The sequence below is a fragment of the Dendrobates tinctorius genome, unplaced genomic scaffold (genome assembly GCF_039654945.1).
Source record: "Dendrobates tinctorius isolate UK_male_01 unplaced genomic scaffold, ASM3965494v1 ptg000184l, whole genome shotgun sequence".
Lineage (NCBI taxonomy): Eukaryota > Metazoa > Chordata > Amphibia > Anura > Dendrobatidae > Dendrobates > Dendrobates tinctorius.
The window spans coordinates 16402582-16422160 of NW_027361851.1; the positions used below are offsets into that span (position 1 = coordinate 16402582).

A 19579-nucleotide genomic window follows, 5' to 3' on the forward strand; every position below is an offset into this window, starting at 1 on the left:
TGGAGTTCAGCCCATCCCAACCAGGGCAGGCTGAACACAAACACTAAGTAAACAGACAAAATCTTATGGAAAAATAGCAGAGCAAAAACTTAGCTTTTAGTAGACAGGAACTAAACTGGATGCCAGAGCTCAGAGCAGAAAGGATCACCAGCAACCCTGCAGGGCGTCGGCTGCCTTATATCCACTCAGAAATTCCAGATGTCCAATCACACTCCACCTGTTCAGATGACAGGTTCTTCCCATCCAGATCAATTTCACTACCTCCTTTCACCAGCAGAGAGAGTTCATCAGAATCAGAGGTGAAGGAGAAAATGAACTCATAACACTACCCCTTTTTACTATTCTGACTCTTCCTGATGACTGCAAGTCCCAAGCATTCTATCAGTTTCTTAGATAATTGTATACTTGTACTCACAAAACCAGGCGTCCTCAGATAGTAGGGATGAGCGATATTGCCCAATATCATATCGGAATTCCGATTTCCAATATTGAAAAAATATCGGATATCGGAATTTCCGATTTCCAATATCAATGCAAGTCAATGGGAGAAAAAATCGGAATTACAAAATGACCACTACAGTGCTATATAATGGATAAAATGGAGGGGAAACACCTCAGGATAATGGGGAAGGATTTTGCAGAGGCAGAGGAGCAAAAAAATCGCTAGAAAAATGCACAAAGCGAAAGCTGTAGCAGGAAAACTGGTCGCCATCTTCTTAACAGAGGTGTTTTTTCTTTGGGTTAGGATTAGTTGGGGTAGGGTTAGGGTTTATGGTTAGTAGGGTAAGGGTTAGGGGTTAGGGATAGTTAGGGTTAGTGATTTTACATTATTAAATTAAAACTGCCAGTGGTGGTATCAATATGCCCTTTGACTGACATGTGTCCGCGTTCAGCTCACCTTGTTTTGCAGGGAGTTTCCAGGAGCACCACGTGGAGGAAAGGATACACTCCCTTTATTCCATGCTTAGTCTTCTTCTGCTGATTATATTACTGTTATTCAGTAATTCTGCATATTGACATTCTGCTTTTGGTTCATGTACATCTGCTCCTACTGCTTCATAAACCTCTGTCTATGGTTATCCTGCTATTGGCTGGTCGCAGAATGTCCCAAACCCAGAGGAAATACGCAGAAGTAACAGTAGGCACAGGAACTTGAGAGAACCAGCTGGTGAGTCTGGAACCCGTATAGGCAGCAGAAATCAGCATAAGAGCCAATGGAACTAACGGGCACCAGCTGATGTTACCGGAGGCCGATAACTAAGCAGGAGGTAACCTGTGCCAGAATGCACTACCAAGGACCAGCAGACATTACTGGAACTCAGATACCACAAAGGAGGGACCTAAGCCATTGACTCTACTGAGAACCAGCTGACGTTACTGGAACCCAGATAAGCAGCAGAAGGTAAAAGTGCCAGTGGCTGTACTGGGCAACAGCTGACATTACTGTAGCCCGAATACCACAATGCAGTAGTGACATAAGCCAAAAGCACTGCCGAGAAGCCCCAAAAAACCCCACAAAGACGCAAGTTCAAGAGCAAAAAGACAGGAGTCCGGGGACATCTCCATCTGTCTTCTTGTCTTGGGTGTTCTGCATCTGTCTTCCTGTCTAGGGTCTTCTGCATCTATCTTCCTGTCTTGGGTCTTCTGCATTTGTCTTCCTGTCTTGGGTCTTCTACCGGAGTAATGTCTTCTCGGCAGAAGGTGCAAGAGCCACATTTGCCCCCGCAACCCGGACACAGTCTTCTTTACTCCGCAGTCGCAGCAGGGGAGGAGGAGGGCCTACTGGCACTGTCGAGACCAGCCTTGAGCGCGAGGTCCCGGAGTCCACGTAGGGGGCTCCTACACTGCCGACACCACGGAAGACAGCAAACTGAGCCGGAATGATGTACGGCGGGGGCGTGGAACAGTGCGGCGGACACAACCGTGTAACGGCGAGCGTTGTCGAAACACGGTTTGGAGCAGGAGGTACCCGTGCCCTTGGGCACTCCCGAGAACCAGCTGGCGATACTGGAACTCGGTTTACCCCTCGGGGGAGGCACCTGTGTCCGCACTTCACTGCCAGGAAACAGCCGGCGTGGCTGGATCCCGCCTCTTGTGCTTCTGCCTATAGGTGTTTGGCATCTGTCGTCCTTTTTTTCCACTTTGGTCTAACAAGGTACAGCTGGTGTTACTGTTGCCCAGAAACACAGCATGCTGTGAAAGTGGCAGTCACGGAAATGGGTACTAGCTGGCAGTACTAGAGCCCAGAAACACGGCATGCTGTGAAATCAGCAGTCACGGAAATGGGCACTAGCTGGCGGTACTAGAGCCCATGGAAAACAGCATGAGGTGAAAGAGTCAGTCACAGAACCAGGTGCTAGATGTTGGTAGTAGAGGCCAGAGCACTGGCATAACAGATGACGCTGTGTGCAACATAGGCACATGACAGAGCATGCATACTGCTACCAAACATGCCTGTAACCTGTCTACTCTGGCCCAAGCAGCAAAAGTCACCAGAAATCCAGGCCTGGTTCATTTTTAGGAATGTAAGCCGGTCCACATTTGCAGCGGATAGTCTGGTACGTTGGTCTGTTAGTACATTGCCAACTGCACTAAAGACACGTTCAGAAATCACACTGGCACCAGGACAAGCCAGGACCTCTAAGGCATACTGGCTAGGCTCGGGCCATGTATCCAACTTGGAGACCCAAAACTTGAATGGGGCAGATCCATCCTGAAGCACACTGACAGGGGTGGAGAGGTATTGTGCCACCTTGTCACGGTAACGTTGCCTCCTAGTGCGTTGCACTCTCTGTGCTGATGGTGCCCGAACTGTTTGCGGGTTCAGAAACCGTTGGAACAGGTTGGGTATACTGAACCTGTCAGTAGCAGATGTACTGCTTCTGCTACCGGCTTCTGAACGGATTCCACTGGGCTCAGGACGCACTGAGGTGCCTGCTAGTGCACGCGCATCACTGCTATGCGGTGGAAAAGAGTACATGAGTGAATTAACCAGTGCATCTTGGTACTCCTGCATTTTACGCGCCCGGTTCAACAGTGTAATTAGGCTTTAAAGGCTGTCCCGGTAACGTGGATCAAAGAGGGTGGCCATCCATTAGTCATTTGTGTGGAGCATACGAGCCACGCGTGGGTCGTTTCTCAGACACTGCAGCATGAAGTCACTCATGTGCTGAAGGCTGCCAACTGGCCATGCATCACTGTCACCAGCTGGAGGAATGTGCTCTGGCTGCTCTGCATCACCCCATCCACGCTCTATCTGGTGACAACTAGTAGAGCGCTGTGTACTTTCCTCCTCTGGCTCATCCTCATAGTCCATCTCATCCTCCTCGCTTGCTGTGTCCTGCCTGGACCTTTGTGAGGCACCCACAGAGCTTTGTACCAACCGGGTCGATGAAGATTGCCTGGTTGGTGCAAGTGTCTCATGATACTCCTCCTCCTCCAGAGAAACCTCATCCCTTAGTCCTTTAAGTGATGATTCTATAAGGCATATAAGGGGAATAGTCAGGCTGTGTAGGGCAGCATCCATGCTCACCATCAGAGTGGAGTCCTCGAAGCACTTCAAATTGGTGCATATGTCCTTCATGGATGCCCACTCTGTGGTTGTAAAGTGGGAGGGCTGAGATGTGTGTCGCCTACTTCGCACCTGCTGCAGCTGCAACTCCATAATTGCAGGTTGCTGCTCACACAACCTCCGCAGCATATGCAAAGTCGAATTCCACCTGGTGGGGAGGTCAACAATGATGCGGTGCTCGGGCAGGCCCAATCTGCGCTGCATGGCTGAAAGGCGCGATGCAGCCATGCTTGAACGCCGCAAATGAGAGCACTCGTATCTGACTTTGTGCAGCAGCTCCTCAAGGTCAGGATAGTTCCTAAGGAAACTCTGCACCACCAAGTTTAGGACATGAGCAAGGCATGGAATGTGAGTCAGACCACCTAGGCCCAGAGCCACGACCAGGTTTCGGCCGTTGTCACACACCACCATACCTGGCTGGAGGTTGAGCAGCGCAAGCCACATGTCACTCTGCTCCTTGAGCGTGTTCCACAGCTCGGTTGCGGTGTGGCTAACATCACCCAGATAAAACAATTTCAACACGGCCTGTTGATGTTTGGCCGATGCAGTGCTGAAATCGGTTGTTGTGGTACGTCTGGGTGCAGGTGAGTCTGACGAGTATGAGGAGGAGTCAATTTGTACGGAGGAGAGGCCTGCAATTCGTGGAGTTGGCAGGACCCGCGCACTTGCACTGTCTACTTCAGTTCCAGGCTCAACTACATTTACCCAATGGGCGATGATGGAAATGTAGCGTCCCTGGCCATGCTGACTGCATTTTGTAGCGCATGCTTAATTTTACACTCCACATGCTGTTGCAGGGCGGGGACGGCTTGCCTGCTGAAGTAGAAGTGGCTGGGAACGCTGTATTGTGGGATTGCAAACCCCAACATATCGATAAAGACTGGCTTGCTCACCAGCCAGAATGGTAGCATTTCCACTGCAAGCAGTTTGGCAATGTGAGAATTCATGCCCTGTGCTCATGGGTGGTTTGCCGAGTACGGGCGCCTTTTCTCCCACACCTGTGTGACAGATGGCTGCACACTGGATTGGGAGTGTGAGGATGCCAGTGATTGGGATGCTGATGCTGACAAAGTACAAACAGTGTGCCGCCGTACAACACTGCCTGCAGATGCACCCTGGCATTCTGGCGAGGAAGCGGGAGCAGCTGTTGGCGAGCTGGAGTAAGAGGTGGCCGCTGTGGCTGAAGAGGTAGAAGGTGGGGAACCAGCTGCAGGTGGCGAATCATCTTGGGTGTGATGCTGCCACTCCACAGGGTTCCTCTTCCTTACATGCGTCAACATATTGGTGGTATTAAGGTTGCTGACGTTCTTCCCTCTCCGCACAGTTTGTCGACAAAGCTTGCATCTGACTACTGTAACGTCATCTGCAACTTGGTCGAAAAAGGCCCATGCACCACAACTCTTGTGCGCACCCCTTGTGTTCTTTAAAAGAGCCCTGCTCCTAACGGGTGCTGAAGTTGTGGGAGCTGACAACCAATTTTTCCCTCTTCCTCTCCCACGTGGATGGCCACGCTGCGCCACACCTGCAAGCTCTTCCTCTGAGCTATCCCCACTTGCTTGCTGCCCCTCAGCATGCCATGATGGGTCAAGGACCTCGTCATCCAATACACTTTCGCCAGCAGAAACTGGCAGCTGAGTTTCATCATCATCTGCTGACTGGGGTCTGGTCACTGTGGGCACTGGCCCACCCTCCACTTCTTCCTCAGATGGACACAGTGGTTGCGCATCTGTGCATACTACCTCTTCTTCAGCTGCAGGAATGCTGTCTGGATGGCACACAGATTCCAAGCCAACAGATTCTGAGAAGAGGATTAAGGTTGGCTCCTGGCCCTCTGAATGTCTGGGCAATTTAGTGGGCGGTGAAGAAGCAGATGGGTGCTGCTCTTCAGTGGCCTGACCCGATGTGGTGCAGAGGTCCTGGGAGGATGCTGTGCTCATTGAGGTGGATTCCTCAGCTGCCATCCAACCAACAACGGTTTCTACTTGATCCTCTCTTATCAGCCTATGGCCCTGCGCTCCTAAAAAGCTGTGCATAAATGACTGCTGCCGGGTGAAAGTAGGTGCTGAGTGACTTGGGCCTGCTGCTTGCTCTGGATGTGCACCATGTCTAGCTGCTGATGCACCTCTTCCGCGGCCGCCGCGGGGACGTCCCTTACTCCCTGCCTTCTTCATCTCTATTGATGGATTCAGAATGGCAAGAAAGTAATTATTAGGAATTAGTGTGCTTATTCCTGTAGGACTACAAACAGGTATAAGAAACACTAATGACACTGTATGATGATGGTGTGTCTGCTACACTTTATCTGAATCTAGTGTGGCCTACACAAAGAGTAACGTGTGTTTGTGGTATTGGTGTACACATTACGGTCGGATGTCACATCGCAGTAAATGACACTGCTGTGATACAAAAAAAAAAGGATTCTCCGGGACTGGGCCAGGTGCTGTGTGGCACCAGCCACAGAGGTTGTTTGGGTCCCTCACAGCACAATCCCTATATAGTGTTTAACTTTTAGGAAAAAATAGGGGAAGGGGATTTAAGGGATGAAAAGAAAAGGCAGTGAGACACACACCACACAGTGCTGCAGCAAGAGGAGCTGCAGCAGCTGCAGTGAATGTGCTCTGCACTGTCTCACTAAGCACCTCACTGAGAGCCTGCATAGCACAAAAAATGAAACTGAGTGGGGTCAGTGAGGAAAAAGACTGCTTCTGTAACACACTGGGGATGCTACAGTCACTGAAAAACAATTTGTATCGCTATTAGATCCGAGATCTCTCCCTATCTCCAACAGCAACCTATCCCTATCTGCTTTCACAGTAGAGTGAGGCTAAAATGGCAGGCGCAGTCTTTTATACTGCCTGATCACACCATCTAGCCAGCCAATCGCAGCTCAGCCCCTAGCTAGCAAGTTTGGACACCTCCTACCAAGCTTAGAGGAGTTACACAATGTTGTCAGCAATTCTTCAGCTCCTGATTGGCTCCACGGAGCGCTCAGAGACTGAAGGATAATGGGATTTCCAATTCCGATGTGAAAAAAATATCGGAATCGGAAATCGGATTCCGATATTGCAAATATCGGGCCGATTTCCGATATTTCAATATCGGAAAGCTCATCCCTATCAGATAGTTTTAACTCCACCCTGCAATGCAACTGTAGAAAGGCCAGGAGAAAAGATGCTGTTTTCTTCCAAAATCTTGTCTTAGTTTACAATGAACAGTAGGTAAAAAGGGGTAATTTGTACAGGGGAGTACACATGCGTCTTGAGTAAAGGCTGCTGTAGGCTAAACTGAAGAAGAAGGGAGGAACAACCTAATACAGAGCTCAACTACAGGAGGCACATAGGGACAATTTTCTCACAGTCTAATTCTTCCTAGCAACAACAGGGAATTTTGGTGATTGGAGGAAGAACTAAACACAGAGAAATATACATTACAGGTTGTTCCCATTCGTGGGACACAACAAATCCTGAGTCCTTCACGGAGCAGCATCTGGGGTGGAGAGGTAAGCCTGTCGGTCCCCTGCTGCCTTGCTATGTATTTATTTCTCTGGGTATCTGCTGTTGGCACAGCACACCGTCGGATGACCTCTTCATCCCTATTATGAAAGAGGGTAACATCCTCTGGTATGCTATCATGGGAGGTTATTAGTAAAAACTTGTTCAAAATATATCGGTATTATATTGTTCATCCAAAGACCATTTTGGGGTTTGGAGTACATTTTCTTTGTTTATAACCCTCAAAAAACAAGTTAAAAATTAATTGGTATTAAATTGCTCATCCATATACTATTCTGTGGTCTGAAGTACATTTTGGCCGTATAAATAAGCCTCAAAAAAATTGTTAAAAAATTGATCGGTGTAATATATTGCTCATCCTTAGACTTTTACATATTCTTGAGTAGATATTGTTGCTACATAAGCCTGAAAAAATGTGTTAAAAATTTTAGGCTCTGTTCACACGTTGCAGATTTGGTGCTTTTTTGTGTATCATTTTTTTGTTGCGAATTTGTCACAAAACCTGATGCCAGCAAAGTGAATGAGAAACCTAAAGCATAATACACACATTAACTGTTTTTGAATTGTAGATTTCAAGCAAAAAGAAATCTGCAGCATGTCAATTATCTGTGCAATTGTGCCCTGCGTTTTTCACCATTGACTTCACTTAAAATTAATCAAAAAACGCTTCAAAGACGGAAAAACGAGCATTTTCATAGCTGCGTTTTTACTGCCAGGAAATGAATGGAGAAGAAATTTTACTGTGTGTCCATACCCTTATTGGTATTATATTGCTCATCCATAGGGTTTTACATCTTCTTGGGTACAGTTCGTTGCCTCAAAAAGCTTGTTCAAAAAATTATCGGTATTATACTGCTCATCCATAGAGTTTAACATATGTGTGGGTACATTTCAATGCAATATAAACCTCAAATCTGCAGCATGTTAATTCTCTGTGTATTTTTGCCCTGCAATTTTCACCATTGGCTTCTGTCAAATCAACGAAAAACGCAGGGCAAAAAAGCACCAAAAACCACAAATTTTTGCAGCTGCATTTTTCCTGCCAAGAGATGCAAAAATGGTGCAAAAATTTAACTCAACATGCCTTTATTGGTATTATATTGCTCATGCATAGACTATTCCTTGGTCTGGAGTACATTTCCTTGGTATATAACCCTCAAAAGTGCATAGCCTTTAAGAGTCTAGGCATTCCAATACATATCCAAGTCCCTAATTTTTGGCAGTTCTTACTTTCATCATAAATTAATCTGAAACTTCCTGTTTTTTTTTTTAAAAAATCAATTTAGGTTTACTTAAATAAATTTATTTTTAAATCCTTTTTAAATTTTGCCTTATATACAAGTCATTATACAGCAAAAAATGTTTCTTAATTTTTTTCCTGTAAAATTACATTTCTCGTGGGTTTGGAATGTTTTATTGTAACTCCTTAAAGTGGAGTAGAATTGTGACACCATTGTTCTCAGAAGCAATCTGGGTGTCATTGATGCTTCCAGGGGTCTTCCCCGTGCTGCTCTCCTTCCATTCAGCATTTTTCCCATCCATTTGAACATTTTCACTACCTCCAGTCCTCTTTGTAGGGTCTTCCGGAAAAAAGTTTGACTTCCATTGTGCCCGTTACTCGAAACGAGCTTGCGAGTATTAGGAATTTCTTGGTTCGAGCAATGAGCACCCAAGCATTTTAGTGCTCGCTTACCCTTAATGATGACCTAATATTATCAAACTCTGTGTCATACCTGTGGGTTCAAAATTCTCACCCTACCCCGTTGATCAAATCCTTGATGGGTGTAGTTTACAAAATAGTGTCAGTTGTGGAGGGGGGATACCTTAGGTGCCCTGAAAACACTGCATGGTGACCTCTGTCTCTTTCAGACAAATTTATGTTCCAAAATTCAAATATTGCTGCTTCCACTCTGTGGAGTCTACTTTTTGATGTTACTTCTAGCAAAACCGAGAAATTTGGAGCTAAAGCAAGATTTTAGAAATAAAACTAATTTTTTTTTTCATTCCACTTTGCATTAATTCAAGTGTAGCAATTGAAGGGTTGAAAAATTTTCTGACAACAGTTTTGAGCTTTCTGAGGAGTGCAGTTTTTGACATGTTATCAATTTAGTGGTTTCCAACATATAGGCCCCTCACAGTCCATATAAATCTGAATAGGTGCCTAATGAATCCGGTATTGTAAATTTGTTTAAAAAATTAGAAATTGCTGCTAAAGTTTTAACTCCTCTAATAGCCCAACAAAAAAAAGTTTAAAAAATTATGCAGATGTAAACATATGTCAAATGTTGTTTATAAATTAGTTTGTCTATCTGATTTAAGGGCATAAAAATTTATAGTTTAAAAATGATGACATTTGCAATTTTTTTATATTTTAATAAATATACGCAAATCATGTTGATCAACAATTTACCACTGTCATGAAGTACATTGTGTCACAAAAAAAATAAACAATCTTAAAATCACTTAGATACATTGAAGTGTTCCAGAGTTACTACCGCATAAAGTGACACTGGTCAGATTTAAAAAATTTGGCCTGGTCATTAAAATCAAAATTAGCTCCATCACTTACGGGTTAAAGGGGTTGTCCAGGCTTTTCACATAATCTCAGTGCATACCTGGGCTGCAGAATGCTGACAATAAGTAATTTACCTTCTGTGGTCAGTTTGCAGGGTTTCCAAGATATGATCTCTTGCTTCTATGAAAAACGTCCGGGGGGGTGTGTTCTGGCCTTGAAATGAAAACTGGTCGTTTCCTCCTACTCTACTAAAAACCTGCCCTCTATAGCAACAACCCCACCCTCCATAGCAACAGGCCCTCCCCGACCACATGAACAAGCCCTCCTCACATAGTAACAAATCCTCCCCCTCTAGCAGCCTCAGTGCAGAGAGCAGGACCACCCAGCTGCTCCTCCCCCAGACACACGCTGAACACTGATCTATGGAAAGTGAAACTAGTGAGGAGGAAACGACCAGTTCTCATTTCAATGCCAGAACACACCCCCCTGGATATTTTTCATAGAAGCAAGAGATGATATCTTGGAAACGCTTCAGACTAGCCACAGAAGGTAAATTACTTATTGTCAACATTCTGCGGCCCAGATATGCACTGAGATTATGTGAAAAGCCCGGACAACCCCTTTAATGCTGCAATCTCTGTAAGTCACTAGTAGTTCAGCAAGCAGAGTCTGATGGGAGCTGAGGCATTCAAGTGCCTGTATATGCCTGAGTGTCTGCCTGTCTACCGATCTGTCTGGCCATTATGCTGTTGCAGAGATGAGCTCAACTGGACAACAGCTGTTTGACCAAGGGATGACGTGTTTCTAACTGGTACCATAGCAACTTTGCTAGAGGGCCCTCCGGATTTGTCACGGATGTCGGTTCCTGGTGATTTGGGCTCCCTGAATGGCGCTTGATGGAGACATCATACATCCACCTCTCACCTCTCTTTTCTAAGATGGCCACCGAACCAACCCCATCCTATCAGTCGTTTCCTCACATTTGCGTGCACTGCCCCCTGGCCTGTGCTTCCGTGTTATTCTCCCCAAATTGCAGTTCACACGAGCAGAACAGAGTCCATTTAACTTAACACAAGGCTCTGCCAACAGACTGGCTGTTTCTGCTGCTCCTCACTGACTGGTTAACTTTCTCTGAATAAAAATCCTGCATAAACCAATATAACCCCTTAACGACCGCTGATACACCTTTTAACGGCGGCAGCTAAGGGTAGTTAAACCACAGCGCCGCTTTTTAACGGCGCTGAGGTTTAAGTGTATAGCGCCTCCCAGAGTTACAATTTCTCCAGGGTCTCGGCTGCTGGGGGTAGCTGAGACCCCAGAGAACATGATTCGGGTTGGTTTTCACAGACCCCAGGGTTGAAATTGCCATTATTAATGGTATAACCACGACCGCAAAAAAAACGCACATCAGAGGAGAGAGAAATAGGGTTCCCGATCCCCCCTCCTGGTACCTTCTGGTGTCCCTGGGCCCTCCTGCTTCCCCCCACAGCCACCAGAGTCTTCTTCCAGTAAAAAAATGGCAGGCTCACCCGGCAACAACAGGAGATTTTTCCTATTAGTTCATTTTGATCACTGTGATAGACCCTAAATAAAAAAAAATAGTAAATCATACCTCCCTTAATCACCCCCTTAGTTAAGATAAAATTATAAAATAAAAAAAAATGCATTTATTTCCATTTACCCATTAGAGTTAGAGTTGGGCTAAAGTTAGGGTTAGGGCTAAAATTGGGGTAAGGGTTGGGGCTAAAGTTAGGGTTAGGACTGGGGCTAAAGTTAGGTTTGGGGCTAAATTAAGGGTTAGGGTTGGGGCTAAAATTAGGGTTAGGATTGGGGCTAAAGTTAGGTTTACTGTTGGGGCTAAAGTAAGGGTTGGAGCTAAATTTAGAGTTCGGGTTATTTATTTTCACGGCTCTAAGGTTATAATCTTCTGTGAAGCACTTGGGAGATCAAAGTGCTCACCACACATCTAGATAAGTTCCTTGGGGGGTCTAGTTTCCAAAATGGTGTCATTAGTGATAGGTTTCCACTGTTTAGGCACATCAGGGGCTCTCCAAACACGACATGGCATCCGATCTCAATTTCAGCCAATTCTGCATTGAAAAAGTCAAATGATGCTCCTTCCCTTCCGAGCTCTGCCATGCGCCCAAACAGCTGTTTACTCCCACATATGGGGTATCGGCATATTCAGGAGAAATTGCACAACAAGTTTTGTGGTTCATTCTCTATTTTTACATTTGTGAAAATAAAAAAACTGTCTCTGAAGTAAAATGTTTGTGAAAAAAAGTTAAATGTTAATATTTTCCTTCCACATTGCTTCAGTTCCTGTGAAGCATGTACATGGTTAATTAAGTTCTTGAATGTGGTTCTGAGCACCTTGAGGGGTCTAGTTTTTATAATGGTGTCACCTTTGGGTATTTTCTGTCATGTACACCTCTCAAAGTGACTTTGTGGTCCCTAAAAAAATGGTTTTGTAAATTTTGTTGTAAAAATGAGAAATCGCTGGTCAACTTTTAACCCTTATAACTTCCTAACAAAAAAAATTGTTTCCAAAATTGTGCTGGTGTAAATTAAACATGTGGGAAATGTTATTTCTTAAGTATTTTGTGTGATACATTGCTCTGATTTTGGCCAGGATCACACATGCGAGAAATACAGCCGAGTCTTGCATGTTAATACCCGGCACTGCCGTCGGCACTCGGAAGCGGAGCGTGCGGCTCCATGTATTGCTATGCGGCCACATACTCCGATTCTAGTGCCGGCGGCAGTGCCGGGTATTAACATGCAAGACTCGGCTGTATTTCTCGCATGTGTGATCCTGGCCTTAAGGGCATAAAAATTAAAATTGTGAAAATTGTGAAATTTTAGAAATTTTCGCCATATCTCCATTTTTTTCATAAATAAATGCAATTAATATCGAATAAATTTTACCACTATCATGAAGTTCAATATGTCACGAAAAAACAGTCTCAGAATCAGCGGGATCCGTTAAAGTGTCCCAGAGTTTTTACCTCATAAAGTGACAGTGGGTCAGAATTGTAAAAATTGTCCTGGTCATTAAGTAGCAAATTGGCTCTGTCACTAAGGGGTTAAACCAGAGTCATCAAGTAGTTGCAGGGGAAACAGTGGCCTTCTGTGGACAGTGATTAGTACTGCAGGCAATAATATTCTCAATGTTCAGTATTAATAAAATAGAGATGCAGCTGCACATTACATGCAAACAGTTAATGGTAGGCGACGGTCAGCGTTGTATTCCCTGTCACCCTACACAAGATGAAAAGATTGTGCAGGGAAACTGCCATAAAGTACAGAGTGACACGAAGCTGCGCTGGTGCAATGCCGCAGAATGACGCCATGCATGTGACCACAGCCTAACACAGCCCTTTCAGCATGGAACTAGGAAGACAAGGAAGCGAGATAATGTGACAACTTTGCAAAGCAGGTAAATAATTAGATTTAAAAGACATTTAGTTACTCTTTAAGCTGTAATGTAAAGCTGTGTATACTGTACGATTCCACTAGACAATTTTTTTCTTTTTTTACCTTTTTGACGATGAACAACCAAAGTCACTTGACCATATTTTCCTTTCCCCAGTTGTTTGATGAACTTGTAATGGTCATCTACCTTTATTGTAATGAGGTTCTGAGCAGTGATTTCCATCATCTCCTCTAGCAAATTATCTGCTGCCACTCCAATGTTTGAGTTCATGTCTTCAGATCTAAAAAAATGAAATCATACTAAAGATTATTTAGTATATAACCCAGTAAAACTTAGTACTACAACTTATTCTATGCTCATATACTGCCCGTAATATAGCACAAAAATCCAACGTGTGACGGTCAGGGACCCTGATGAAGGAAATCATCTGATTTCTGAAACGTGTTGGATTTTTGGTCCTTTCAGAGCCTCATACTGGCTTCCATGACGTGACCTTCATGTGAGTATATACGTCACGAAGGTCCTGTCCGTGCTGAGCTTCTCTCTGCGGATTGCCGGACGAGTCGCACAGAGCGGATGTCACCGGCCGTGACAGTGCTCCATGTTTGTGGATTTTAGTACCACCTCCTATAGCTGCATCCAGGAGAGTACATGGACTGCGCAGGTCTCCATATTTCCCTGTCATTTCTACAATGATACATAGTTACCGTAATCCTCCAGCAATGTATTGATATTATGGATACTATGTTTGATTTTATTTCCATCTTGGGCTGAACCGCACACAACTTACGAGGGCTACTGCGATTCCTCTGGAACTCCCATTACCTAGTGCCTTACTTATACCTAAAAGGTGTATGGCAAATTGATCCCCCCAATAATCCAATTAACAACTGGTTGAGTCATCTGTAAATCCAAATACTAATGTGATCATTGACCAAATCAATTGAACTCCATTTGAGCTTTGTATGTTTTCGGATTAAGCTTTTTCTTTTAATGGTTTTCTTCCTTTCTTTGTAATTTGAACTTCAGCGCAAATACAGTACCTATATTGTCCTTTAGTGTTTCACTTTTGACCACTGTGTTTGTTGTCTTATTCTCAGCTAGTTCAAGCGCCATGACCTAATTATATCCTTTTGAACTTTGTTTTATTTATTAGCAAATATTGCGGTGATCAGCAGGCTATATTATTGCTAAGGTCAAGAAAGTATGCCACAAAATATCTGAACAAAAGGAATTGATTGAGCTTGCAAGTATGATTTTTTAGAGGCTTAAAGGGTATCTGTGACCATTTGTTTACTTCCCCATCTCAGATCAGCATGATGACATCAGGGCAGAGACACTGATTCCAGCAATGTGTCACTTACTAAGGTGCTTTTTGCAGTTTTAATAAAATCACTGTTTTCACTGCTGTAGATCTACCAGTTCTCTGAATGCTGAGCTCTGTAAAACCCTGCTTCACCACTGATTGCCAGCTTTCTAAGTACAGTGTTCAGAGGCAGAAGCTGACACTCAGTGATGTGGGCAGGGATATACAAAGATCATGAATATGAAATACTAAATGCAGCAGGTTTACTAGTCTTCTTGGGATAATTTCATGCTGATAAAATAGTGATTTTCTTACAAATGCTGCAAGCAGTCGAGTAACTGACACATCACTGGAATCAGGGTTACTGTCTCCAAATTATGCAACTCTCAGATTAGGTGGCAAAGCCTGGAGACAAATTCTCTCTTAAGTAACTTGAGATTAAGTGATTTTGGACTTGGTGAAATAAGAACAGTTGGACTTGCATTAATTCACTGATTTCAATTGTATATAATACTTTTTGTTGCACTTCCCTTTAGTAAAATGTGCTCCATTATTGACAATACCATCCAGTATACCTCTTGTCACATATGTGAAATCATTGTACAGCCGTGTGGGGGTGCATAGTAGTATGCAAGATATATGCATGTTGGACATTTGGAACCCATGTACTGGATCTACATGAGCAGCTGGAAACACTGAGATCCATTTACAATACAAAGAAGTTTGCTGCTCACTGAGCAAGTTCTCCCTTGGGGTAGATACAGGGGAGTATAGTAGCTTGGAGATACAGGACAATGAGGCAGCTAGCTGAGTGACAGTTTGAAGGCGAACAGGGATGAGCGAACCCAAACGGTAAAGTTTGGGATCCGTACTGGGCTCCTAGTGTCTGTTACCGCACTCTGAACATGGATTTTTTACTGTACGTCTGGTTTCCTGTCCAAGTTAGCTAGTCTACTAAAGCTTGTTGAAGGGCTGCTGTAGGAGAAGGAATCCCCTCTGTGTATCCGGGCCAGAACCAAGGGGACCATTACCAAGGTTCCTAGGGAAACTGTTTCCAGGGAACACAATTGGGGGACGGACCGCAGAGACTTCTAGAAAGGTTGGGGGAGGAGCTACTATAAAAGGGGCTGAGGACGCCAGCAGGACTCAGTCAACGCAGCAGGAGAGAAGAGAGGAAGCTAGAGGGCACCAGAGAGCCAGAACCAGAGCAAGGAGAGCAGAGCAGCGATGGGAGAGACTGAAGGGAGACTCACCGCTAACAGAAGGTAGACGGCAACGAGCCGTCCAAAGGAGAGACACCGCCCGGCTCTGCCCCGTGGATGTGGCCTGGCCGCTGCCACCCGTGGCCGCCACTACCCGACTCCACCCTGCGGGTGCGGCCCGACCACTCCCACCCATGGCAGCCGACGCCCGACTCCACCTTGCAGGACCGGCCTGTCCGCTGCCGCCCGCAGCAGCCGCCGCTCCACTGCAGCCCACAGTTGCGGCCTGTCTGCTGCCTCCTGTGGCCCCCGCAGCTCGGCTCTGGCCCGCGGCTGCCATCCAGACCCCGGGCAATGCCGTCCCACCTCCGGGAGGTGCAAGGCAGAGGAACTCTTTAGGGGCCTGCTTTGCCCCCACTTCGCCGGGGCATAGGAACGCCTGAAGTCTCCGCCAAATCCTCGTCGGCTGGGCCCAGCGGCTGATACACCGAAGCATTATCGACCATTGCTCTGTCGGACGTCAGAGAGGATAAGTGACACGTTGTAGTTAACATTCTGGACCTGTAGTCGGCCATACCGTGGCCCTATAGTGACCAGTCTTTGCCGGGTTAGTCGTGTTTGTGTTACCAGTGTATTCTTATGTTGATCCCTGCTAGGATAACTGCTGTTAACTTGTTTGGTTGCTCGAGATAGCCCCTATAGGCATATGTATATATATAAAAGTTACATCTTAAAGTTCCTCCCATCTCCCGCCTCGTCACTGCATCCCACGTACCTGCGATTACTACATTTGGTGTAGTCGGCAGGATGCAGTCTCTGAGCGGAGATGGTGTGGGCCAGGGGGGCAACGGTGGGCCATGGACCAGCCTATCATTGGGGGCTATGCTGAGCAATTTACCCAGGTTCTCCGGCAGCAATACTATGCTGTGGAACTGGAAGGAGCTAATGCGTGGGCTATTTAGGATGCATCCGCTGACCCCTGACCTAGAGGCAGAAGTGGCCCTAATGGCATTGGACGGGGTGGCCCGGGATTCCGTAATGTTGAGGCCCCCGGGGCAGCGAAACACCTTCGTCAGGGTGTTAGAGATCTTAGAGGAGACCCATGGGGACCCAACTGATGTGGGAGAACTGAGAACCCAGATGTTTAGTCGCATACAGAAAGAGGGGGAAACAGTGATGCAATATATGAATGTTTTGCAGGAATTGTTTGTAGCCATTGAAAGGAAGGATGGGGTCGGCGTGGGGACCATGGACGTAACATTACGTGACCTTTTAGTGACCGGGCTAAGAGACACCCTGACGAAACAGGCTCTGCGAGAGCGGGTACGAGTGGACCCACATCTGACCTTTTCAGAGATAGGAAAGGAGGCACATGCTTGGGAACAGGAGCAAGGGGTGACAGTCCCTGTGGGGATGGCTCGGAGTTTCGAAGCATCCGTAAGTGCCCTGGGTGAACCCCACTGGGTACAACAGGTGAAGCAAGAGATTCAAAATATTAAAGGCGAATTGGCCAAAGCGAAAAAAGAGGCCACAAGAAGTTGGCTAGGGCCGGGCAGAGAAGGCATGAACCATCGTGGCCCTCACCAGAGTCGGTTCCCATGACCAATTGCCTGTTACGATTGTGGAGGATTGGGACACTACGCCCGAGAGTGCCCACGTTGCAGGAGCAACCTGCCTCGCTGGCCAATAAAATCAGAGGACCCTGAGCTGGGGGGAGGCTGCTTGGGGCCAGAGCCCACCACATGGGGTATGGGGTGGTGGAAGTCACGAAGAACTGGTTGCGCAGTGTCCAGTGGTATGGGCAGAGGTCGATGGCCGTGCCATACGATGTCTAGTAGATATGGGGTCGCAAGTAACGACCATGCCAGAGACTTATTTTCGGCAGCATTTTCCCGAAGCAGTGAGACCTCAGTGGGGGTCCGTGATAAAGTTGGTAGCCACCAACCAGCTACCGGTTCCTTTCGTCGGAGTAGTCTGGATGCAGATTTCGCTAAGCGGCAAATCACTCAGCCGCCGGGGAGTGGTCCTGACCCAGGGAGACGCAAACATCAAACATCCGGTTACCCTTGGTATGAACATACTGCGGGAGTTTGGCAACCTCCTCCTCAATGAGCACACGCAAGAGACTCTGAGCCAGTGGGGCTCCCGCATGCCTCAAGGGCGGGTCTTCCAGCAGTTGGTGCGGGGAGCGTTAGTCCTCCAGGACTGCCAGGAAGGCGAGGTACTGGGAAAGGTGATCGCGCTGGCGGCTCCTCCATTTGTGCTGCCACCTGGACAGACAGTAGTGGCCTTGCCTATCCGGGCCCCTGTGCCCCTGGAGGGAGTAGAGATGCAGTTGGAGCCGTGCTTCTTGAAACACGTACCCTCTGGAGTCCTAGTGGCCCGCACCCTAGCCACTGTGTGGAAAGGGACCGTCCTGGTGCGCTGCGTCAACCTAGAAGACCAAGACATCGTCCTGAAGCCACGAGCCGAAATGGCAAAGCTGGTGAGACCTTTGGAAGAGGTGCTTCCGACCCCTGCATTCCAACTAAAAGTGCAGACCGGGGATCCTTGGGCGGTGTCTATCCAGTCTCTTCAGACCACCGGGACTTCGACCGAAGAAAAGGGCCAAGCCATCCTGGAGAGAATACTAGCAGAACTCTCTGGCCTTACCTCGACCCAAATTCTCCAGGTAGAAATGCTTTTGCACCAGTACCAGGAGGTATTCGCCAACCATGAGGATGATTTTGGATGTACCACAGTCATTACGCACAGCATTCCCACGGCAGGAACGGCTCCCATGAGAGAGCGGTATCGGCAGATTCCCCTGCAACTATATCAGGAGGTGAAATCTTTACTGGGCCAAATGCTGCGAAAGTTGTTATCCAAGAAAGTCCCTGGGCGGCCCCCATCGTGTTAGTCCACAAGAAGGATGGCACCTTGTGGTTCTATGTGAACTATCAGAAATTGAACGCTTGTACCATCAAAGACTCATACCCACTGCCTTGGATAGAGGAGTCCCTATCCACCCTGGGGAAGGTGACATACTTCTAGTCTTTAGATCTGGCCAGCGGGTGCTGGCAGGTGCCAATGTCAGAGGAAGACCGTGCCAAGACTGCATTCATTCTTCCCATGGGACTGTTCGAATTTAATCGCATGCCGTTTTGGGGCTGGCCAACATCCCCAAGATCTTCCAACGGCTAATGGAGCGGTGTCTAGGAGATCTCAACTTCGAGACCACATTGATATACCTGGACGACATCATCATCTATGCCGCCACATTTGAGGACCAGCTGCGATGGTTGGGGCAGGTACTCGGGCAGCTGCAGAAGTACGGGTTGAAGGCAAAGCCCCAGAAATGCCACTTGTTTCATACACAGATCGAATACCTGGGGCATACCATTTCCACCGAAGGCGTTAGACCATCCATGGAAAAGGTCGCCACGATCCAAGGGTGGCCTACTCCTGAGACAGTAAAAGATTTACGAGCCTTCCTGGGGCTGGCCGGATATTTCCGTCGCTTCGTAAAGAACTTTGCATGACGTGCTCGAGTCCTGCCAGACCTGCTGAAAGGGGCCCTTGCCGGAGCGAATGGATGGAAGATTCAGTGGCGCGAATCGCAATAAGAGGCCTTCTGAGATCTCAAAGCTGCCCTCTCAGACGCCCCGGTGTTAGCGTATGCGGATTTTTCGCAGCCGTTCATACTGCACACTGATGGCAGTCTACATGGGCTAGGAGCTGTATTGTCCAAGATGGCCGGGAAAGAGTGGTTGCTTACAGCAGTCGATCACTCCATGACTCTGAACGTAATCCCGACAATTACAGCTCCCTTAAGCTTGAACTCCTCGCAGTAGTGTGGGCTATGACGGAGCCGTTCACAGAGTACCTGGTGGGCTCCGAGGTGGTGGTATGAACTGACAATAACCCGCTGGCCCACCTCGAAAATGCCAAATTATGGGCTCTGGAGCAACGATGGGTGGCCTGGATGGCCAAATTCAAGTACAAAATCATCTATAAAAGTGGAGTGGAGAATGTACATGCTGACACCCTCTCCAGGA

The 19579-nt window shown here is 46.8% G+C and overlaps 1 protein-coding gene across 1 annotated transcript in view; it reads right to left on the reverse strand.

Annotated features, from left to right (window-relative positions):
* Positions 1–19579, reverse strand: part of LOC141055140 (serine/threonine-protein kinase SBK2-like) — a 183114-nt gene that overhangs the window by 106618 nt on the left and 56917 nt on the right. Inside the window, exon 2 of the mRNA XM_073552121.1 lies at positions 13139–13314. Coding sequence (XP_073408222.1) covers positions 13139–13304 — 166 coding nt within the window. The 5' untranslated portion in view covers positions 13305–13314. The remainder of the gene's footprint in view (positions 1–13138; positions 13315–19579) is intronic.